General features: G+C 41.1%; 1 protein-coding gene across 8 annotated transcripts in view; it reads right to left on the minus strand.

Moving 5' to 3' along the window:
- The window catches only part of GRIA4 (glutamate ionotropic receptor AMPA type subunit 4), a 329847-nt gene that overhangs the window by 177723 nt on the left and 127269 nt on the right, over positions 1 to 24855 (minus strand). For all 8 annotated transcript variants that reach the window (XM_045018837.1, XM_045018818.1, XM_045018828.1 and 5 more), the window contains one exon: positions 4040 to 4279. In XM_045018837.1, the coding sequence (XP_044874772.1) occupies positions 4040 to 4279 (240 nt within the window). The remainder of the gene's footprint in view (positions 1 to 4039; positions 4280 to 24855) is intronic.

Consider the following 24855-nt stretch of genomic DNA (forward strand, 5'->3'; position numbering starts at 1 on the left):
TTGGGAATATGCTGTATATAGAGAATATAGTTAGGAAACTTCCCTTATCCCTGACTCATAATATAAGAACAAGGGGACATTCAATAAAATTCAAAGGTAGCAAATTCAAAACTGATTAAAGGAAATCTTTCTTTTTACATGTAATTAAACTGTGGAACTCATTGCCACAAGGTGGCATTGAGGTCAAGAATTCAGCTAGAGTCAAAGAAGGATTGGATGTTCATAGAGATAACACAAATACCCAGAGTTTTAATAATTGATGCTGACAAGAAGCATATTGGAAGGGAGATAAAAACTCAAATTTCAGGAGTTAACGCAACTGCTAATTATCAGTGATTAGGATGAGACCTACATGGGGGGCAGATGCCTCCTGTGGGGTTTCTTCTGTCGTCCTCTGAAGCATCTAGTCCTGGCCTTTGTCAGAGACAGGTTTCTAGACTAAACGGACCATGGGAATGGACCATTCTGGAAATTGCCATGTACCTATTATTTCCTTATATATCAATACCTCTAGCTTCCTAATAATTTTTCTCATTCTTCCCTGAATTCCATCAAGAAAGTAGAATTTTTTGCTAGTAAACTAATAATAATAATAATAATGATCTGGTATCTAACAGTATTCTAGGTATGGGCCCACTTGTATTACATTCAGAAGAGTTGTGCTACTAAATATTCAGTCCAGAGGCATGATGCCTTTTTTGGCTGAAGTAATGCATTACAAGTTCACTAGATCTTTTAAAGCATTTCTATTCTCTATGTACTCTATGCTCCTACCAATGAGTAATGGTTTCAGATTATTTTTCTCCAGATATATCAATGCACATGTTTCCAAGTTGTTATTGACATATCAGTATTTCTATTCTCTCTAGATGTCTTAACGCTGTTTATATCTGGCTTAACTATTGGTTGCAACATCTCCCCATTTGCTGTAGTGTCCTGATTTTCATTAAGATGATGTCTCCAAACTCATTCAGATTTTCAGTAAAGATGCTAAATAAGGCCAGAACTAGGACAACTCCTTACAATCCCTGACCAGCCAACTCACCCTAACTCAACAGATTGCCTGAGGGCACAATCTTGTCTTTATTGTCCTTCAGCTCCATTTGACAGTGCTTTTCTCCAAGCTAACGTGAATGAATTTTCTTAAATAAAATTTTGAGAGACACTATACGGGATGATTTACTAACACCTATAGGTATTAACAACCAGAAGCTGTTGCTCCATAGTTAAAGTGAAGTCACTTTCCCATTATTAGACTGATTTTCAAACACCCAGTCCCAGGACAAAGGAGGAAAGGGGATGCTGGGCTATGGACGGGGACGAACAAAGTCTCTTTTCCATGCTGTATACATTTTGCACCACTATAATAAAAACAATGTCTGCAAATAAAAATGTAGGGGATCCAGCCTGATTCCCACTGCCATACAGCCCTTCAGAGCTCTTCCAAATTACACTACCCATCTACATTTAATTCTCTCTGCTTAAAGAGATGGAGCCGAATTATGCTCTCTGTTACACCATTATAAGCCTCATAACTCCATTTATTTTAGTGGTGTTTCTCCAGATTTACATCCTTTAAACTGAGAGCAAAATTCATCTCTGTCTCTTTAGGTTTACTCATTCTTTGTCATATCTTGGCTATGCACCATTATCTCAATGAAGCTTGTCTTCTGTTATGAAATTATGGTGAAAATAATTTGGTAACAATATGGTTTTGTGAATTTTCTTATGGAAAATATGCCATCTTTAAGAGCCATCTTCTCTACAGCTGACCAAAACATCTACAGATGAAAAGATTCATTTTCTTTTTTTCCTACATTAAACAGCAGCAACAACAAAAAACAAATCTGCTGTTCTGATGTTTAAAGCTTCTCCAGAGCCATATCCCCACCCTGCCAGCAGACAAATATGTCATCTCTATATCAAAGATATACTGGTGATTTCAAAGTTGCTGAGCTCAGTGCCTTAAGAATAATTTGCTAAGCATATTGTTATAAATGATGTTCTCAAACTGACCTTGGTGTGACATTGCGTGCTTGAGAATGGTGTCTATCTAATTAAGTATATGAAATAAAGATGAAGCGGGTGAATGCAGGTTGTGGACTTTTGCCTCAGTAATGTCGTTGGTTTATTGAATGGAACATTGTTGCACTTTTCTGCTATTGTTTTTTGGTCTGATCCTGGATCACAGAACAGACTTTAACTTAGTAAGATTTACAATTTTAAATGACTCCACACTTACTACAGTAGTTCTCAGAACTTCATTCTTGAGATGCACAAAAGGGCAAAAAGATGTATACCAGTGTTACACCAACAGACCCCGGTCGTCAGCGGGCGGGATCAAACCTGAGACCTCTGGAACTTAGTGCATGAGCCTCTACAGCATGAGCGAAAAGACAACTGACTGTTAGCTAAGGCTGTAGAGCAGAGTCATTTTATCTCTCTCTCTAAGTGGTCTCAGTGCCACCAGATGGGACAGAACACCACACCCAGGAGGTGTGTGGGTTACACTAGATCAGGGGTCGGCAACCGGTGGTTCGCGGCTCGCCAGGGTAAGTACCCTGGCGGGCCGGCCCGGTTTGTTTATCTGCCGCGTCGGCAAGTTCGGCCGATCGCGGCTCCCACTGGCTGCGGTTCGCGGTCCCAGGCCAATGCGGGAGGCAGGAAGCGGCGCGAGCCGAGGGATGTTCTGGCCGCGGCTTCCTGCCTCCCGCATTGGCCTGGGACCGCGAACCACGGCCAGTGGAAGCCACGATCGGCTGAACTTGCCGACGCGGCAGATAAACAAACCGGGCCGGCCCGCCAGGGTGCTTACCCTGGCGAGCCGCAAGCCACCGGTTGCCGACCCCTGCACTAGATCTATTCAGACCAAATAATAAATGATGTAAAAGCTTGAACCCACTTCTTGGTGTGTATTATTAATTTTGGCCCAACTACAGGTGTTTCAGGCAATACAGAATTAAGCTCAGAATTCACTAAAACATAGGGATTGTCTACTTAGGTAAACTGACAGGCATTGTGGTAGTGGAATAATTATTTCTCTGTAGCTATGCTGGTCAATTTCCCCACGTAGACAAGCTCATAACACAAAGAGAAAAGTCCAGCCTCTTACATGGATGCCTACTCACTATGGGCCAAATCCTGGCCTCACTCACAAAGGTGTGGGGGGGAAGGGCTCTACCAACAGGATGAATGCCAGGATTGTGGACGATGAAATCTTGCTTTCCCAAGCTGGCAGTAAGGCTTGAGGTACAGGTGTACAGCAGGCATACTTACAATTATCTATCATTCTGGAAGATTCTAACATGCCCTATGATATTCTCTATCTGTGTATAAATGGGCACTTCTGCTACAAATGGTACCATCTTTCAAAGCAATGTACAATTATAAGGAGATATTACGTTGTGGATGGGCTGTGATGGATTTTATAAGACACATGAGAAAGAAGAGGACGTGGTATGCATTCTGCATTCTCCCAGGCGTGTGCCCCCCAGTGTAGGGGCCCCCGTTACATCAACATGCCTCCGCTGTCCCAGCACAGAGGGATACAATCACCCTAGATGAACCCTCCACTACCTGGTTCTCCCGTATGGTGATACACAATGGGCCAGACACTGATCTCAGGTTCTACCAATGTGAATCCAGAGGAACTCCAATGACTTAAATGGGATGATTCTAGATTTACGTTGTGGTCACTGAGGTCAAAGCTTGTTGCCAGGTGAGTAGAGTTGGAGACATAAAAGAAGCTTTAATTTTGAATTCGTTTTATCAGTCTGTGTATGCGGGACATTAATATCACTTAAAACATTTTTGCCTTTTAAATTTAGAGCTACGGCTCAGTACAGTGTATTACATAATATACACATTTAGTGCTCAGCACTTACAGATGGAGGAATTCTTTCTTTAGCTGCAGAGCCACTCAAATTATTTCAGTCCAATGGACTTTATTTTATTTTCAAAATGCTTAACACAATATAAAGATGCACAGCTGTCACAACAGTCAAACAAACCAAAGTGATAAGAAAGGTTTGCTACTTACCCCTGTCTGTGTCATAAAGGAAGACAAAACGGTTCCATTCATAATGATCCAGCAAACTTAGAAGAGCTCCCCGTAAAGATGGTCGCAGCTGCAGCACAAACTGGCTCTCGCCCTCTGTGGGGAAACTTGGCGTGATGAGGGAGATGTGCAAGGCGCTGCAGAATGAGGTCAAGGTATGTACTGATCTCTTATCATACAGTCCAAAAATGGCAAAAACTCCTCTAGAGTACTGGGAGCAAACTGCAACAGAACAAAACACACTTCGACTAGTAACAAAACCTTTAAACAAACATTGTTTTATATATATATATATATATAATTTTCCAGCATTTATATATGAACATTCTTATTTATTTGGTCTTATCTATTTAAATCTATGTAAGCAACCTCAATTTTTATATGGATTTGTTTTTAAACAAAACAGCACCAAACCTTTTGGACGCACTTGACTATAAATGATAATTTATCTCTGGCTTTTTGTTCTAATTAAAACAGCGTGTATGAATTAAATAAGAAACTAACATTTTGCATTCAAAGGAAAAGTCAATCTACAGTATTTTATGTTGCGAATGATATGCTTGTTATTACAAACTACATGCCATTCTACCTGTATTTTTAACTGATTTATATCAATTCTTTAGGCAACTGAGCATTTATTTTATTTTACTTGGAAAAGGAGGTTGTGCTTTGTGGCAGTCTTTCTTTTTTTCCCCCCTTCATCATACCAATTTCACTGTAAGCAGAAGTTCATTGCAACCAAAAATAAAAACTTGAACATTGTGAATTGAAACAATTTAAGACTTTTTTATTTTCCTTCTCCATAAATTGAGCCGTTCTCTACATTAGAGCTTCATCCTTACATATGCTGAATAGCAACTTACTCCATGAATGCTCCCACTGACTTGTTAGTTCACTTCTAGAAAAAGGTATTAACTTAGCATAAGCAAGGACTTCGGACTCTTGCTCAAAATCATCTCTCTCTATGCTCTGCCAACCTCTGAACGATCAGACAAATGATGTTCAATGCATATTCTGATTTGCTGATAGGCCCTCTCAGGCCTAAGGTATGTACTGATGTACTAAGCCCATTGAAGTCAACTGAAAGACTATCATTGACGTCAACAGACTTTGGATCAGGCCATTAATGATCCATGCACATGAAGAGACATGGCTGGTGAGATAAAGGCAGCTGGAACACTAAGAGTTCGCTAGCTGAGTTTGTAAGCGAAGGAAAGCAGGAATTTAGCATTGTGTATTGTTATTCTTTCCTTTCCTTAATCTGCAGGTACTCAACAAGAGAGAACCTGCAAAGGGAGAAAAACAGTGTGTTGCCCTGTCACCACTGCTAATTCTTCCTCTGCCTTCACCTATAGTCCCCCTGCTGGATGGAGAATGCTAGCTGACTACAGCAGTACCAGAGAAAGAAGGAGAACTGGCTGCTCTGCAAGGAATAGAGTGGCTGCTGGCCACCTCAGGCAGTAGATGGTGCTCTGATCCCACCCAAGTCCCCCATCTGTGTGGTCAAGAACAGATATGCTGTACTGGCAACCAGGAGGTGAGGAGTAGATCTCAATGGCTGAGGATAAGGAGCCACCTGCACCCAAGGCTGGGAGGCGCACAACCACCTCACCTAACAGGAGAAGGTGTAGGGTGCTGGTGGTCGGGGACTCCCTTCTGAGAGGGACAGAGACATCCATCTGCCAACCTGACATGATGTCCTGGGAGGCATAGTGCATGCCTGGCGCTAGCATCCAAAATATTAAGGAAAGGTTGCCCAGACTCATCCATCACTCTGACCACTACCCCATGCTTCTCCTCCATGTTGGCACTAATGGTACTGCCACATATGACTCTGAGCAGATCAGCAATTACTACATGGCTCTGGGAACAAGGCTGAAGGATTCAGAGGTCCTGAATTCTGGTTCATCCTCTTGGTTGAGGGTAAAGACCCAGGGAGGGATATGTGCATCCTAGAAATGAATGCATGGCTGTGCAAGATGACAGATGATGACAGGAGGATTTTGGTTTCCTTGACCATGGGATGTTGTTACAGGAAGGTGGTTTGCTGGGAAGAGACGGGGTCCACCTGAACAAGAAGGGGAAAAGCAACTCACCAACCTAACGAGGAGGGCTTTAAGCTAGGTTCAAAGGAGGCAGGTGACAAACAGTGTATGCCTTCTACTTAGTGGGGAAGGAGAGCTAATAACTAATGACATCAATAAGGCTGTGGTGTTTAATGCCTATTTAGCTTCAGTCTTCACTGAAAAAGATAATGCTGACCAGTTACTCAATACAAGTAAATATTAATAAGGGGGACGGAACACAAGCCAAAATAGGGAAAGAGCAGGTTAAAGAATATTTAGATAAGTTAAGTTGGAAGGGCCTGGTGAAATTCTTCCTAAGTTGCCTAAGGAACTAGCTGAAGCAATCTTGAAACTTTAAGCAATTATCTTTGAGAATGTCATAAACAATTAGTTAAGGGTTAAGGTCTCTTTTGGGTCGAGGAACCATAAACCCCCTACAGGCCAAGGTGGAGGCTATCCAAAAGTGGCCTGTCCCAAGGTCAAAGAAACAGGTCCAATCCTTCTTAGGCTTGGCCGGATATTACAGGCGATTTGTACCACACTACAGCCAAATCGCTGCCCCATTAACTGATCTAACCAGAAAAATGCAGCCAAATGCTGTTAAGTGGACTGATGAGTGTCAGAAAGCCTTTACCCAGCTTAAGGCGACGCTCATGTCTGACCCTGTGTTAAGGGCCCCGGACTTTGACAAACCCTTCCTAGTGACCACAAATGCATCTGAACATGGGGTAGGAGCAGTTCTAATGCAAAACGGACCGGATCACACCTTCCATCCTGTCGTGTTTCTCAGCAAGAAGCTGTCTGAGAGGGAAAGCCACTGGTCCATCAGTGAAAAGGAATGTTACGCCATTGTGTATGCCCTGGAAAAGCTACGCCCATACGTTTGGGGACGGCGGTTCCAGCTACAAACCGACCATGCTGCGCTAAAGTGGCTTCATACTGCCAAGGGAAACAACAAAAAACTTCTCCGATGGAGTTTAGCTCTCCAAGATTTTGATTTTGAAATTCACCACATTTCTGGAGCTTCCAACAAAGTAGCTGATGCACTCTCTCGTGAAAGTTTCCCAGAATCTCATGGTTAACAACTGTTCTTGAAATGTGAAAAATCTCGTTGGTTACATACTTAGTAGTATCTCTAATAGTGCACGTGTTTTATTAATCTGTTTATTTTACAGTTCTAGGAGGAAATCACCGCCAGTGTGGGTCCCCCACTGTCTGCGATTTGGGGGGCGTGTCATAAACAGTTAGTTAAGGGTTAACAAGCAGTACCTGATGAACACCTGACCAGAGGACCAATCAGGGACAAGATAATTTCAAATCTCTGTGGAGGGAAGTTTTTTTTTCTGTGTTTTTTTTGTTTGAGTTGAGTCTCTTTTTGGAGCTAAGGGAGTCCAGACACTGTTTTCAAGTCCTCCAAGATTTCTGCAGTATTGTTCATCTATTCAGGCTAGTAAGTGTTAAACAGGCGAACTAGTATTATAAGTTTATTTCTACATTTGCAATTGTGTGTTTTGCTGAAGGAATATCTTTATTTCTGTTGCTGTTACTTTGCTTTTACTGAGAAAGAAAGGGGGAGGGGGAAATCTCTCCAGGTTTATAAGTTAGACCCTGTGTATTGTTCCATCCGGGTATTACAGAGATAGTGTACTTTCTTTTTGTTCTTTTAATAAACTCTTTTCTTTTTAGGACTTGATTGATTCTTCTCTTGTTTGCATTTTCAAGGGAAGGGGAGGGGAGGGGAGTCCCTCTTTGTGTTGAGTCAAGGATTTGACTCGGTGTGTAATCTCTCTGGAGCAGGCTGGAGAGAGGGAAGGGGGGGAGGGGAACTGGCTGTTTCTCTCTTTCTGGTGAGATTCAAGGGGTTTGAATCTGGGTTCCCCAGGGGAAGTTTGGGGGACAGGCAGTGTGTTACCCACTTTAAACTTAACTGGTGGCAGCAGAACCGGATCTAGACTAGGATTAGTTTAGAGGAGCCCCTGCAGGTCCCCATCTTGGAACCCAAAAGCTCCAAGTGGGGGAGAAGACCTATGACAGAGAACTTATGGATGAAGTGTGAGGTCCCAGAGACCTGGAAAAGGGCAAACATATTTTAAAAAGGGGAACAAAGAGGGCCTGGGGAATTGTAGATCAGTCAGCCTAACTTTGATTCCTGGAAAGATACTGAAATAAATTATTAATCAATCATTTTGTAAGCACCTAGAGGATAATAAGGTTGGTTGTAAAGAATAGCCAGCATGGATTTGTTAAGAACAAATCATAATAAACCAACATAATTGTCTTCTTTGACAGGATTACTGGCCTACTGGATTGGAAGAAGCAGTAGATGTGATATATCTTGATTTTTGAGTCTCACATAATATCTTCAAAAGCAAATGAGGAAAATGAGGTCTAGATGAAATTACTGTAAGATGGGTGCACAACTGGTTGAAAGACCATACTCATTGAGTAGTTATCAATGGTTCTCTGTGAAACTAGGAGAGCATATCTAGTGAGATCCCATGGGGTCAGTGATGGGTTGGATACTATTCAGTATTTTCATTAATGACTTAGATAATAGAGTGGATAGCATGCTCATAAAATTTGCAAATGACATCAAGCTGGGAGGAGTTGCAAGCACTTTGGAGGACAGGATTAAAATTCAAAATAATCTTGACAAATTAAAGAACTGGTTTGAATTTAACAAGATGAAATTCAACAAAGATAAGTGAAACTCTGAATTTAGGAAGGAAAAATCAAATGCACACTTACAAAATGCTCAACAAATTAGTTAGGTGGTAGTATTGTTGAAGAGGATCTGAGGATTACAGTGGATCACAAATTGAATATGAGTCAGCAATGGGATGCAGTTGTGATAAAGGCTAATATCATTCTGGGTGCATTAACAGGAGTGTAGTATGTAAGACATGAGTGGTAATTGTCCTGATCTACTCAGTGCTTGTGAGGCCTCAGCTTGAATATTGTGTCCAATTCTGGGTACCGCACTTTAGGAAAGATGTGGACAAATTGGAGAGCAAGAAAAATAATAAAAGGTTTAGAAAATCTGACCTATGAGGAAAGAAGGTTAGCACACTGAACATGTTTAATCTTGAAAAAAGAAGACTGAGGGAGGACCTGACAACAGTCTTCAAATATGCTAAGGGCTGTTATAAAGAAGATGCTGATCAATTATTTTCCATGTCCACTGAACGTAGGACGAAGCAATGGGCTAAATTTGCAGCAAGGGAGATTTAAGTTAGATATTAAGAAAAACTTTCTAACTATAAGGGGAAACAAATTCTGGAATAGGTTTCTCAGGGAGGTTGTGAAATTCCCATCATTGGAGGTTTTAAGAACATCAGTGATGGTGTTTACTTGGTCTACTAGGTTTACTTGGTCCTGCCTCAACACAGGGGGCTTGACTTGATGACCTTATGAGGTCCCTTCCAACCCTACATTTCTAGGATTCTATGAAAACAGTCCATGCATGTACTTTCTCTGGATAATAGTTCTTCACTAGCAATTTATTACAGTCAAAATGAATAATTTCCTACTCTTGCATTATAAGAAAAAACAACAATGTACTGTAACTGATACATAATCATTAACATTGTTATATATCCCAGAATCACAGAAGTTACAGAAGGGAACAGTCAATTATTGCTGCAGCGCTGCAAATTTGCAAGTGTAGCCATACCCTCATTCAGTCAATTTTTCTGTAGTATATACTCAGGTATTTTTCTGTGCTATATAAACAAACCTTTGTTTCTTAAATGGACATTGAAAGAGCAAATTAGGAATTAGGTAGTAGCATTCTTGCAGCCTTCATTGTCTTCTATGTTTCAGAAGCCACCAGGAACCCAGCGTGTATATGTATGTGTGTGTGTGTATTTGAAATAATTTCTACAGCACTGAAAATATTTTTTCTTCAGTGCTGTATAGTATTTAGCCTGTTTCTCCTAGTGTACATGTGAAGTAGCTCCATTGAAAGAAATGGAGTGTAAAAAATAGAGTTTCACCAGTGAAAAACCTGTGTAAACAGAAAGGAGAATTGCAAGCTCAGACAAATATGTAACTGTATAATGTGCTCAGACAAATGTGTAGCTGTATAATGCCCAGCTCAGTGATCTCCCCCCACTACCTCCCCTCCCCCAGTCTTAGTTGGCGTTTTCAGGTGCTAATGCAATACAAATAATAAAAATAGATTTTTGCAAGCTGGCACTTTATTCCATCACTGCTACAAACCTGATATATGGACTTTGCAATCACTTGTATGTATATGATTCCTTAACCATTTTAATGCTCTTTTTCTTTTCTTTTATTAATAAATCTTTAGATTTTAGTTATAAAGGACTGACATCATAATGTTAATGGGTAAGATCTGAGTTATATGTTGACCTGGCTAATGGCTGCTGATCCCTTGGGGTTGGAAGACCTCTGTATCGGATGAAATTGGTTTTCAGTAACCACTCATGGGATGGTTCACTAACTATACATGGGAGCATTAATTTGAAAAAAGGACATTCTTTGAAACAATATTTTTATCATTGTTTTGTCTTGATATGGCCGAGCTCCCTATTAAAATTTCTGAACATATTTGTGTTTATTTTTCATAGGATAGCCCTATATATATTTTCTTTTTTCTAACCTCTCTGTTTTCTTCATCATATCCCTTCACCCCGACTGAATGGATCTTTCTGGAACATGATTTCTGCTTCTGGTATCAGATATATGAACAGTGAAGCTACAAAATATATGCTAAGTGCGCTAATTTCATCCTTGGTTTAAATTCCATTTGCCTCGAAGTTATACCACGTAAGAATTTGGCACATTACTTCAAAAATATGCTTGGCCTGTGGGCTGGTTTAGGATAACTAATCCTAAAATACATTGCTACAATCTAATATTTAACAAATAGCCACTGTACTAAGACTGCTCTAATGAGGGACCTCCATCAATTAAATAGATATAAAATGGATAGGAACATAATAGAGAAAAATGGTGTCAGAGAAAATGGGTAGATGAAGCCCTTACATCTTCTTGAGGACTAGTTTAATGTCTTATGAACTGCCTTGAGGATGAGAGTATCCTGGTCTGAAATGGCCAAGAAGAAAGATGAAATGGATAACTTGGGGATGGAAGAAGGGAATTTAATGTTTGTTATTTATTTATTTACAGGTTTATTGATTGTGTTTGATAAAATATATGCCTATCATAATACTGAACATTTTGCTGTTATGCTGAATTCCTTCTCTCCACCCTTTGTCCTTGTCTTTTATACTATATATTCTCCAGGAAAGGACATCTTCCTCTGAACGTGGAAAACTCTTTTTGGGTGCCACCTCAACTAAATACATAAATAATAATAATACAGTAAAACAATAATGATAATGATAAATGTGGGCAGGGAGAGGCTAAATTAAGAAGCCTTTGCCAAAAAAAGTAAATTTAATAAATATTTGACCTATCAAAGTTTCACCTCCTAGAATGTAACTTCATTCAGTGGATAAAGAGTTGGGTTGGAAATCAGAGAGGTTCTATTCTCACCTCTGCCACTGACCTACTTTGTGACCTGAAGCAAGTCATTTCACATCTGTTTCATCTCCCACTCTCTGTCTGCCTTGTCTATTTAGATTATAAATAGTTCAGGGTAGGTTCAGTTTTTTCCTATGTGTTTGTCTGTGTTTAACAAACTGAGATATCTATCTCAGTTGGGAACTGTATGTGCTACTGTAATATAATTTATTAATAAAATTTATTATTGTCATTCATAAATTAATAGTCTGTTAATCTGTATCCACAAAAACAACAAGGAGTCTGGTGGCATCTTAAAGACTAACAGATTTATTTGGGAATAAGCTTTTGTGGGTAAACAACCTACTTCTTCTCATGTTTTTTTAACATTAAGTAATATTTTGTGGACTATGCCTTATAATTCTATGGTGAAAGTCCTGATACTACACCCACTTAAACATTAGAACATAAGAATGGCCATACTGGATCAGACCAAAGGTCCATCTAGCCCAGTATCCTGTCTTCCGACAGTGGCCAATGCCAGGTGCCCTAGAGGGAATGAACAGAACAGGTAATCATCAAGTGAGCCATCCCCTGTCACCCATTCCCAGCTTCTGGCAAACAGGGGCTAGGGACACCATCCCTGCCCATCCTGGCTAATAGCCATTGATGGACCTATGCTCCATAAATTTATCTAGTTCTTTTTTTGTAACATTTATTTACCTAGGCATGTCAATTGTCCCTGTCAGGTCAACAGCACTACCCATGCACATTAAGTTAAACATATGCTTAAGTGTTACAGGAATGCATCCTTAGGAAGTGCTACTTAAAGATCAGTATATGGATTGACAACAGTTCTTTTCACCAAAACGTTAGGTCTCAAAAATCCACATGAATATCTTTTACATTTAACCCAGAGCAATACACCTCATGCAACTATAACTTCACCCCATGACTGGCTTACCAGCTCATTTAAACATACTCTCTTACAAACACTGAAACCCTCAGTTTAGTGGGCTAGATCATAACAGTAATTTGGAAAGTTCAGTTTTATTTACATAAGTGCAGATGTGGGAACATATTGCAAAGCAAGCAACAAATGTGTTACATATTTTACTTATTAAGTGTCCACAGCTAATTCTTGTGGATTATCTCTGAAAGACTATTTCTATTAAGACAATTCATGAAGTAGTTAAAACTTACAATGCATTAATTGTATATTGAATAGAAATGGAAATTGAATTAGCTGCAAATTAGATTTTAACAGAAAAAAATTGTACAATCAATTTCAACATTGTAATATAGTATTTTGTCTAAATTATATAGACAATTTATTTAAAATTGTCTATACTGGGTGATATCTAGGGGAACAGGAAAGGAGGGGCCCTCCCATTTGTGCAGACACTGATGTGATCAGATGGCTGAAGTCCTTCTCATCCTTGGTAAGGGAGCAAAATCCACCCCCTCACTACAGAACAAACTGGAGAAAATTCTGAACATGATCCACAGTCCATTGGAATCAATGGGAGTTTGTCCACTGACTTCAATGGGCTTTGGAACTGGCCTTTTGTTAAGTGCCTCTCAGACAGATGTCTCTCCCCCTCCTACAGCTGTGTGTAGCAGGCTTTTTTGTGGTGAGGCAACAAGACACACATGGCCATCACAAGTGCTGACAACTCACATTTCCAGCTGAAGAATTGAAAGCAAGTTAGATTTTCCAAAATTTCTGTGAAGAAAATTGCATCAATCTTAAAGCACTTTCCAACAGAAACATTTTGTATGTAAATTGCAAATAATTTTAATTCAAGGAGCTACTTTTACAAAAGGAAACATTTTCCACTGAGTCTATTTTTAAAATTACTTGATAGAACGACTTTCTCTCTAAGATGTGCTTCAGCTCCTCTACCTGGTAGAACCACTCTGCTCCAGGGCCACCCAGAGGATTCAGAGGGCCTGGGGTCTTCGACAGCGGAGGGCCCCCACTTTGGCAGTAATTGAGCAGCAGGGGGTCCTTCCGCTCCGGGACCCACAGCCGAAGTGCCCTGAAGACCCGCGGCGGGGCCCCCCCGCTGCTGAATTACCGCCAAAGCAGGACCCACTGCTGAAGTGCCACGTCTTCAGCGGTAATTCGGCGGCGGGGGGGGGGATCCTTCCGCCCCGTAGCAGAAGGACCCCCCCACCACCGAATTGCCGATGACGACTCAGAGCAGAAGAAGCTCCAGGGGCCCAGGCCCCGCGAGAGTTTTCTGGGGCCCCTGGAGTGAGTGAAGGATCCTGCTCCAGGGGCCCCAAAAAACTCTCATGGGGGCCCCTGTGGGGCCCGAGGCCTGGGGCAAATTGCCCACTTGCCCCCCCTTCACCCGGGCAGCCCTGCTCTGCTCATGAAATTCACATTTCTTGAATGCTGAACAAATATTTTATTTTTTTCTTTGGTATTATATAGTTCTGTCTGCAATAAATAACCCATTATCTCTGGGCTCTTGCATTGCAGTTCTGTGCTTAACCTTTCGCTCATGCTGCAAAAGCTTCTTCTTTTAGAGGATCTCCCATAAAGAGTCAAACATGCAACATATATCTGCCATATCCTGCATGACTAAAAATATATATTACATGGTACAGAAGCTAATCTAATTTTTGAAAACTGACCAAAATATTAGATCATGGGGCCTCACCCTTAGGGCTTTTCTAACTCAATGGAGTTTGTAATCAAAGCTACAACAGAGGTGGACTCCTCTGTCCACACAGAGGCCTGGTCTACGCTGGGGGGCAGGGAGGGGGGAGAATCGATCTAAGTTATGCTACTTCAGCTATGTGAATAATGTAGCTGAAGTTGACGTATTTAGACCTACTCACCGCAGCGGAGACACTGCGGTGAGTCGACTGCTGCCGCTCCCCCATCGACTCTGCCTGCACCTCTCGTGGCAGCGGAGTACGGGAGAGCGCTTGGGGGGTCGATTTATCGCATCTAGACTATACGCAATAAATCGACCCCCTCTGGATCAATCGCTGCCCACCGATCCAGCGGGTAGTGTAGACATAGCCACAGCCCCAGTGAAGAAAATGAGACTCCTTCAGGGCTCAGGATCCACTTGCATATTTTTATAACATAGGAATGTCCACAATGGTTCAGACAATGCTCAAGCTAGCCTAGTATCCTATCTTCTGACAGTGGCCACATGCTTCAGAGGGAATGAACAGAACAGGGCAATTATTGAGTGATCCATCCACTGTTGTCCAGGCCTAACTTCAGGCAGTTGGAGGTTTAGGAACACCCAGAACATCGGGTTGTGTCTATGACCATTTTGGTTAATAGCCATTGATGGACCTATCTTCCATGAACTTCTCTGAGTCTTTTCTGAACCTAGTTATACTTTTGGCCTTCACAACATCCCATGGCAACAAGCTCCACAGATTGTGCTTTATGTGAAGAAGTACTTCCTTTTGTTTGTTTAAACCTGCTGCCTATTAATTTCATTAGGTGACCTCTGGTTCTTCTCTTTACCTCTTCACATAACATTTCCCTTTTCTCACACCATTTCTGATATTATAGACCTCTAACATATACCCTTTTAGTCATCTCTTTTCTAATCTGAACATCCCCAGTGTTTTTGTTCTGTCCTTGTATGGAAACTGTTCCATACCCTTAATCATTTTTGTTAGCATTCTCTGCATCTTTTCCAATTCGAAGATATCTCTTTTGGAGATCGAGCGACCAGAACTGCATGTAGTATTCAAGGTGTGGTATACCATGGATTTACACAGTGTCATTATGATATTTTATGTTTTATTATCTATCCTTTTCCTAATGGAAAAGCTCTTTGATAGCCATTGCATATTGAGTGGATGTTTTTAAAGAACTATCCCCAATGACTCCAAGATCTCTTTCTTGAGTGGTAAAAGTTAATTTATATCCTATCATCATTTTGAATGTATAGTTGGGATTATTTTTTCCAATGTGCATTACTTTGCATTTATCAACATTGAATTTCATCTGCCATTTTGTCACCCAGTCACCAGTTTTGTGAGATCCCTTGCAAGTCTTCAGAGTCAGGTTTAGACTTAACTATCTTGAGTAATTTTGTATCGTCTGCAAATTTTGCCACTTCACTGTTCACCCCCTTTTCCAGATCATTTATGAATGTTGAACAGTACACGTGTCCCATACAGATCCCTGGGGACCCCATTATTAAGCCTATATCCACAGTGAAAACAGACCATTTATTCCTATCTTTTGTTTCCAATATTTTAAGCAGTCACTGATACATAAGAGGATCTTCCTTCTCATCTCAAAACTGCTTACTTTGCTTAACAGCCTTTGGTGAGGGACCTTGTCAAAAGGATTTCTGAAAGTACAAGTACACTATGTCATCTGGATCACCCTTGTCCACATGCTTGTTGACACCTTCAGAGAATTCTAGTAGATTGGTGAGGCATGATTTCCCTTTACAAAAGCTGTGTTGTCTCTTCCCCAACATACTGTGTTTATCTATGTGTCTGATAATTCTGTTCTTTACTATAGTTTCAACCAATTTGCCCAGTATGAAGTTAGACTTTCTGGCCTGCAATTGGCGGATCACCTCTGAAGTATTTTTAAAAAAATGGTGTTACATTATCTATCCCTCCAGTACTCTGGTTCAGAGGCTGATTTAAGTGAAAGGTTATGCATCACAGTTAGTCATTTTGCAATTTCATATCTGAGGTTCTTCAGAACTCTGTGGTGAATACTTGCAGCATTGGAACCTAAACAGGCATAAAAGACCATACACAAATTTTACTGCAGACCAGAGGTGAAATACTGGTCCCACTGAAGTCAATGGCAAAAATCCCGTTGACTTCAATAGAGCCAAGATTTCATCCCAAAAGAATAGTGCTAATTTAGCACCTGTGGTGCTCTGAACTCTTACAAAACGATGAGTACCCTCTCAACTCCCATGCTGAGTAAAAGCATCAAAACTGCGTGAACAAGGTTCACCATGAACACAGGACAAATCTTGAGATGTAATTAGTTTGATGGTTTATTTGTATTATGTGTCATGAGAACTCGGACTTAGCTCTCAGAACTGATCTATTTCATTGTGTGACATGTCATTTCCTTCAATCTATATTCAAAGTTCAGGGAACAACAACAAGAAAAATTAACAGCATTTCTCTGCAGCATTTGCTTCTGACAAAAAGAGTGCAAGCTTTTATAAAATCTGCCTCCACATCCCGTTTTTTAATGAAACAGAACAAAGAGAAGTCTGTATTTTGTTTTAAGAAGTAATTCTTTAATGGTCCAATTCTCTACAAAGTCAGCTTTCCTGTTTCCTTTTATCTTGAAAAGGGAGAAAATAGGCTCTTTTTTTCCTCGCTTTCAAAACATCAGTGCTATTTAAAGTAGGAGGGCTTCTTATGAACTCTGCAGTTGATTCTTATAAAATAGCATTTTAAACATAGCAACTTAATCACAGGCTTTTCTTAGTCAAAGAAAAAACTACTTATAATTAAAAAAAATCCCCAGCAATTTCTCTGTATTTGGGGAGTCACAATTATGTGAATGCTGCAGTTCTTCTGCCAGCCAAAACTACCATTGACTGGAACTTACTGAATTTAGTGAAAGTTTTGAGAGCAGGAGGACCACATTGACCAGTAGCTGGGATTTTATTTTTGCCTTCCCAGGCTGGTGAGTTTGCACAAGGGTTTACACACTTATTCCATTCAGCTGCAGGATTGTTCTCTGCTGTGCATTATTGTTTCATCCAATCTAGTATTAATGTCTTCTAGAGCAGGAATTTCTACCACTTTCCTCCTTTAAGCACTACTCCACTGCCTAATAGGTCTTTCTGTTGGAAAGACTCCTCTAATATTCAGCCTAAATTCTTATTCGGTTATACTCCCTTGATTACCCCTACTTATATTACACTTTCCTTGCTCCTTTGTGTTTACTTTCAAATACTTGTAGGCTGCTGGGACCTGATTCATTCAGAGATGGATTTCAAAGGGAGCACTCATGTACTTGAAGTTAAACATGTGTTTAAGATAGGTCTGTCAAGCTATTAAAAATTAATTGTGATTAATCACGAGATTAAAAAAATAACTGATTAATCACACGATTAATCACACTGTTAATAATAGAATATAATTTATTTAAATATTTTTGGATGTTTTCTACATTTTCAGATATATTTCTTTCAATTACAACACAATACAAGGTGTACAGTGCTCACTTTATATTTATTTTTGATTACAAGTATTTGCACTGTAAAAAAAATAGTATTTTTCAGTTCACCTCATATAAGTATTGTAGTGCAATCTCTTTATAATGAAAGTTGAATTTACAAATGTAGAATTATGTACAGAAAAACTGCATTCAAAAATAAAACAATGTAAAATTTTAGAGCCTGCAAGTCCACTCAGTCCTACTTCTTGTTCAGCCAATCGCTCAGACAAACAAGTTTGCTTACATTTGCAGCAGATAATGCTGTCTACTTCTTGTTAACAATGTCACCTGAAAGTGAGAACAGGTGTTCTCATGGCACCATTGTAGGCGGTGTCACAAGATATTTATGTGCCAGGTGCGCTAAAGATTGATATGTCCCTTCATGCTTCAACCACCATTCCAGTGGACATACATCCATGACAACGATGGGTTCCACTCGATAACAATCCAAAGCAGTGCAGACCGATGCATGTTCATTTTCATCATCTGAGTCAGATTCCACCCGCAGAAGATTGATTTTCTTTTTTGGTGTTTCAGGTTCTGTAGTTTCTGCATCGGAGTGTTGCTCTTTTAAGATTTCTGAAAGCATGTTCCACATCTCTCAGATTTTGGAAGGCACTTCAGATTCTTAAACCTTGGGTCAAGAGCTGTAGCTATCTTTAGAAATCTCACATTGGTACCTTCTTAGCATTTTGTCAGATCTGCAGTGAAAGTGTTCTTAAAATGGGTCATCATCTGAGACTGTTATAACATGAAATATATGGCAAAATGTGGGTAAAACAGAGCAGGGGAATACAATTCTCCCCCAAGGAGTTCAGTCACAAATTTAATGAACAATCATCATCAGCATGGAATGTCGGCTGAAGCATAAAGGGGCATATGAATGTTAGCATATCTGGCATGTAAATACCTTGAAATGCCGGCTACAAAAGTGTCATTCAAATGCCTGTTCTCACTTTCTGGTGACACTGTAAATAAGAAGAGGGCAGCATTATCTCCTGTAAATGTAAACAAACGTGTTTGTCTTAGCGATTGGCTGAACAAGATGTAGGACTGAGTGGACTTGTAGGCTCTGACATTTTACATTGTTTTGTTTTTGAGTGCAGTTATGTAACAAAATAAAATCTACATTTGTAAGTTGCACTTTCACGACAAAGAGATTGCACTACAATACTTGTATTAGCTGAATTTAAAAAACTGTTTCAGAGTATCAGCTGTGTTAGTCTGTATCCACAAATAGAACAGGAGTACTTGTGGCACCTTAGAGACTAACAATTTTAGGTGCCACAAGTACTCCTGTTCTTTTTTTGAAAAAACTATTTCTTTTGTTTATCATTTTTACAGTGCAAATATTTGTAACAAAAAATAATATACACTGATTTCAATTACAACACAGAATACATTATATATATATGAAAATGTAGAGAAATCAAACAAAATATTTAATAACTTTCAACTGGTATTCTATTGTTTAACAGTGTGATTAAAACTGAGATTACTCTTGATTAATTTTTTTAATCACGATTAATTTTTTGAGTTAATCACATGAGTTAACTGATTAATGGACAGCCCTATTTTAAGGGTTTTGCTGGATGAGGGCCTTCATCTTTTATCTTCACTCAATATCTTGCAGCCCCCTAAACATTTTTTGTGGCTCTTATCTGAACTCCCTGCAATTTGTAAGTGTCTCTCTGAAACAAGATCTGAAAACAATACTCCAGGTGCTGTATAAAGAGACATTAATTTCACCTTGTCCCATGATGCCTATATACATAAACACTAAAATTGAACTTTTGTTTTGTCTGCTACATATCCCGGCAAATTCATGTTTAACTTGCTGTCCACTATCACGTCTACATTTTTTCAGCATTACTGCTCTCCAGCTTTCTCTCTCCCAGCAAACATTTGGAGCTTACAGTTTTCCAATTGTTATTGGAAATCACATTGTTATTTTCTAATCATATTTTTAATTTCTCTTGGTCCCTTTTTAATAGTCCTCTGAACTCACTGGTATTTACAGTTCCTGCCAATTTAATATAATCTGTGAATTTCCATGTCACAATATCAAGACAGTGACAGAGGATGTGGAAAAAGCTAATGTACTCAATGCTTTTTTTGCCTCTGTCTTCATGAACAAGGTTAGCTCCCAGACTTCTGCACTGGGCAGCACAGTATGGGGAGGAGGTGACCAACTCTCTGTGAAGAAAGAAGTGGTTTAGGACTATTTAGAAAAGCTGGATGAGCACAAGTCCATGGGGGCAGATGCGCTGCATCCGAAGGTGCTAAAGAACTTGGCAGATGTGATTGCAGAGCCATTGGCCATTATCTTTGAAAACTCATGGTGATCGGCGGAGGTCCTTGATCACTGGAAAAAGGCTAATGTAGTGCCCATCTTTTAAAAAAGGAAGGAAGAGGATCCAGGGAACTACAGGCCAGTCAGCCTCACATCAGTCCCTGGAAAAATCATGGAGCAGGTCCTCAAGGAATCAATTCTGAAGCACTTAGAGGAGAGGAAAGTGATCAGGAACTGTCAGCATGGATTTGCCATGGGCAAGTCATGCCTGACTCACCTAATTGCCTTCTATGATTAGATAACTGGCTCTGTGGATGAGAGAAAAGCAGTGGACGTGTTATTCCTTGACTTTAGCAAAGCTTTTGATACTGTCTCCCACAGTATTCTTGCCGGCATGTTAAAGAAGTGTGGGTTGGATGAATGGACTATAAGGTGGATAGAAAGCTGGCTAGATCATTGGGCTCAATGGGTAATGATCAATGGCTCCATGTCTAGTTGGCAGCTGGTATCTAGTGGAGTGCCCCAAGGGTCGGTCCTAGGGCCAGTTTTGTTCAATATCTTCATTAATGATCTGGAGGATGGCGTGGACTTGCACCCTCAGCAAGTTTGCAGATGACACTAAACTGGGAGGAGTGGTAGATACATTGGAGGGTAGGGATAGGATACAGAAGAACCTAGACAAATTAGAGGATTGGGCCAAAAGAAATCTGATGAGGTTCAACAAGGAAAAGTGCAAAGTCCTGCACTTAGGATGGAAGAATCCCATGCACTGCTACAGACCAGGCACCGAATGGCTATGCAGCAGTTCTGCGAAGAAGGACCTAGGTGCTACAGTGGACAAGAAGATGGATATGAGTCGATAGTGTGCCCTTGTTGCCAAGAAGGCTAATGGCATTTTGGGCTGTATAAGTAGAGGCATTATTGGGGGACGTGATCATTCCCCTCTATTTGACATTGGTGAGGCCTCATCTGGAGTACTGTGTCCAATTTTGGGCCCCACATTACAAGAAGGATGTGGAAAAATTGGAAAGAGTCCAGCGGAGGGCAACAAAAATGATTAGGGGGATGGAGCACAAGACTTATGAGGAGAGGCTGAGGGAACTGGAATTATTTAGTCTGCAGAAGAGAAGAATGAGGGGGGATTTGATAGCTGCTTTCAACTACCTGAAAGTGGGTTCTAAAGAGGATGGATCTAGACTGTTCTCAGTGGTAGCAGATGACAGAACAAGGAGTAATGGTCTCAAGTTGCAGTGGGGGAGGTTTAGGTTGGATATTAGGAAAAACTTTTTCACTAGGAGGGTGGTGAAGCACTGGAATGGGAGGTGGTTACCTAGGGAGGTGGTGGAATTTCCTTCCTTAGAGGTTTTTAAGGTCAGGCTTGACAAAGCCCAGGCTGGGATGATTTAGTTGCGGATTAGGTCCTGCTCTGAGCAGGGGGTTGGACTAGATGACCTCCTGAGGTCCCTTCCAACCCTGATATTCTATGATTTTATGATTCTAACATGATTTACTTCTATTTAAATTGTATAAGTTTCATAGGTATTTAGAACCCAATCTAATGTCAATTAAAATATTTTGATTTGATAGTAACATCTTATTCTTATTCTCATTTAGCGTAGGCAGGCAGAACACAATTTGGGAAAAGTTATCTATTTTTCAATGGTAAAAATAGAGATGTTCCTTTGTTTTTGTTTTGAAAAACAAAAATGCTAAAAGAAATCTGTTCTTGTTAATGAGGAACGGATCAATGTATCCCTGTTGAAAGACCAGTAAAGTCAACTGCCATCTTCCAGACAATATAGGTTAGAAAAGCACATTAAAACACTCCAATTTTATATAGAATCATAGTACTAGAAGGGACCTTGAGAGGTCATATAGTCCAGTTCCCTGCACTCAAGGAAGGACTTATACGTTGGGCATTATCAAATTTATCAAATAATTTAAACAATTTAAATTTACAGCCAATTACACTTGATCACATTTTACAAAACTGTATAATTTGATTGAAGTGACATTTAAATGTCAAGTACTTTTTCTGCATTTCCTTTCCCATGATTGCTGACTTGCAAGAAATGTGTCTAATTAAATGACTGCAAGAGTTTGGAGTCTAATTTCTCGTCCACAGCAATTAATTATGATGTCACAACATTATATGATGACTTTGTAGATGTGAAAGAACTAGGCTAGTGAGGAGAGAAGAAAACAGTGGTGGGGAAGGATTCTTGACCTGAAGAGGAAAATATTACAGTACCCAACAAGATATAAAAGTAGAACTCTTTCTTCTGCCTACTGCATCCTGTTCTATTATTTTAATCGGGAGACCAAAGCAGCTGCTGGTAAGAAAAGGACATGAGGCTGTTGTGAATAAACCCCCAAATCAAGAGTATTGTGATGGGGAGGACTGGCCCCGCACTGATCCTGAAGGGGTTAACGCTTCCCTCTTAGCAGAGGAAGCCCCGCCCCTGAGGCTCTGCTGGGTATGCTCCAACTGGAAGTCAGGTATAAAAGCCTGCAGAGCTGCTCAGTCAGGGCTGGCTGCCAAGGAGGAAGGACGTTTGCCAGAGGCTCTTGACCGGGAGCTGCTACAGCCCTTACCTAATAGGGCTGAAGACCCAGGAACCTGGACCAAAGCCTTTTGCTATCAGAATTCCAGGGAGTGTTGGGTGCTGAGGAGCCTGGAGATTCTGGAGCTGAAGAGACAGAAACCTGGACCAGAGGTCTGCAGCTACCAGAACCCCAGGGAGTGTATGGTGCTGGGGAACCTGAAGACCCCGATGCCATATGGACTACTGCTGCCAGAGAACCAGTAGGAAGTGACCCAGGGAAAGTAGGGGAGTGGTACCTCCAACCATGATGAGGTCAGCGTGTTTCATGAGGATTCCCCACTGACCCCGTGGAGGACCACTCCGCCACTGGCAGGGCCCTGGATTGGGGCCTGGTGGAGTTAGGTGGGCCTGGGCCCCCCTACCAAGGGCCGCCACCCCTTTTGACAGCCCCCAGTTACCTGATCCCCTGTTTTGCCTCCAAAGGGGGCAGCATGGACTCCGGCCACTAGGCCACGCTATCCCACTAAGAGAGGGGGAATTAGGTGGACTCTGGCCATTGGGCCGCACTGACCTGGGGGCACATTGCATGGACTCTCACCGCTAGGCTGCATTATCCCACTTGGGGAGAGGCAGTATATGGACCCTGGCCATTGGGCCACACTGTAGTGACAGGGGCAAAAACAGGTGTAGAGAGGCAGGGTTACCTCTCGCCCCTACTCCCCAACTTAAGGGGTCGACGAGGTACAAAACCCACCAGAAGTATTCTAAAAGCAACAGGGAATTTCAGGGATCAAAACACATGAAGTGGAAAATGTTCCTATGTGCGAATGATTTTTTTAAGTATATTATTAATTATTTGCCTTGTAGTAGCACCTAGAAGCCCAAGTCATAGCCAAGGATCCAACTGCGCTAGGTGATACTCATAGACTCTAGAAGCAGCAAAGAATCCTGTGGCACCTTATAGACTAACAGACGTTTTGCAGCATGAGCTTTCGTGGGTGAATACCCACTTCTTCGGATGCAAGCAGTGGAAATGTCCAGGGGCAGGTGTGTATATATAAGCAAGCAAGAAGCAAGCTAGAGATAACGAGGTTAGATCAATCAGGGAGGATGAGGCCCTGTTCCAGCAGCTGAGGTGTGAAAACCAAGGGAGGAGAAACTGGTTCTGTAATTGGCAAGCCATTCACAGTCTTTGTTTAGTCCTAAGATGATGGTGTTAAATTTGCAGATGAACTGGAGCTCAGCAGTTTCTCTTTGAAGTCTGGTCCTAAAGTTTTTTTGCTGTAGGATGGCCACCTTAAAATCTGCTATTGTGTGGCCAGGGAGGTTGAAGTGTTCTCCTACAGGTTTTTGTATATTGCCATTCCTAATGTCTGATTTGTGTCCATTTATCCTTTTCCTTAGAGACTGTCCAGTTTGGCCGATGTACATAGCAGAGGGGCATTGCTGGCATATGATGGCATATATTACATTGGTGGACGTGCAGGTGAATGAACCGGTGATGGTGTGGCTGATCTGGTTAGGTCCTGTGATGGTGTTGCTGGTGTAGATATGTGGGCAGAGTTGGCATCGAGGTTTGTTGCATGGGTTGGTTCCTGAGCTAGAGTTACTATGGTGCAGTGTGCAGTTGTTGGTGAGAATATGCTTCAGGTTGGCAGGTTGTTTGTGGGCGAGGACTGGCCTGCCACCCAAGGCCTGTGAAAGTGTGGGATCATTGTCCAGGATGGGTTGTAGATCCCTGATGATGCGTTGGAGGGGTTTGAGCTGGGGACTGTATGTGATGGCCAGTGGAGTCCTGTTGGTTTCTTTCTTGGGTTTGTCTTGCAGTAGGAGGCTTCTGGGTACACATCTGGCTCTGTTGATCTGTTTCCTTATTTCCTCGTGTGGGTACTGTAGTCTTGAGAATGCTTGGTGGAGATTTTCTAGGTGTTGGTCTCTGTCTGCGGGGTTAGAGCAGATACGGTTGTACCTCAGTGCTTGGCTGTAGACAATGGATCTTGTGGTGTGCCCGGGATGGAAGCTGGAGGCATGAAGGTAGGCATAGCGGTCGGTAGGTTTTCGGTATAGGGTGGTGTTAATGTGACCACCACTTATTTGCACCGTGGTGTCTAGGAAGTGGACCTCCCGTGTAGATAGGTCCAGGCTGAGGTTGATGGAGGGGTGGAAGCTGTTGAAATCATGGTGGAATTTTTCCAGAGTCTCCT

Source organism: Mauremys mutica, chromosome 1 (assembly GCF_020497125.1).
Source record: "Mauremys mutica isolate MM-2020 ecotype Southern chromosome 1, ASM2049712v1, whole genome shotgun sequence".
Lineage (NCBI taxonomy): Eukaryota > Metazoa > Chordata > Testudines > Geoemydidae > Mauremys > Mauremys mutica.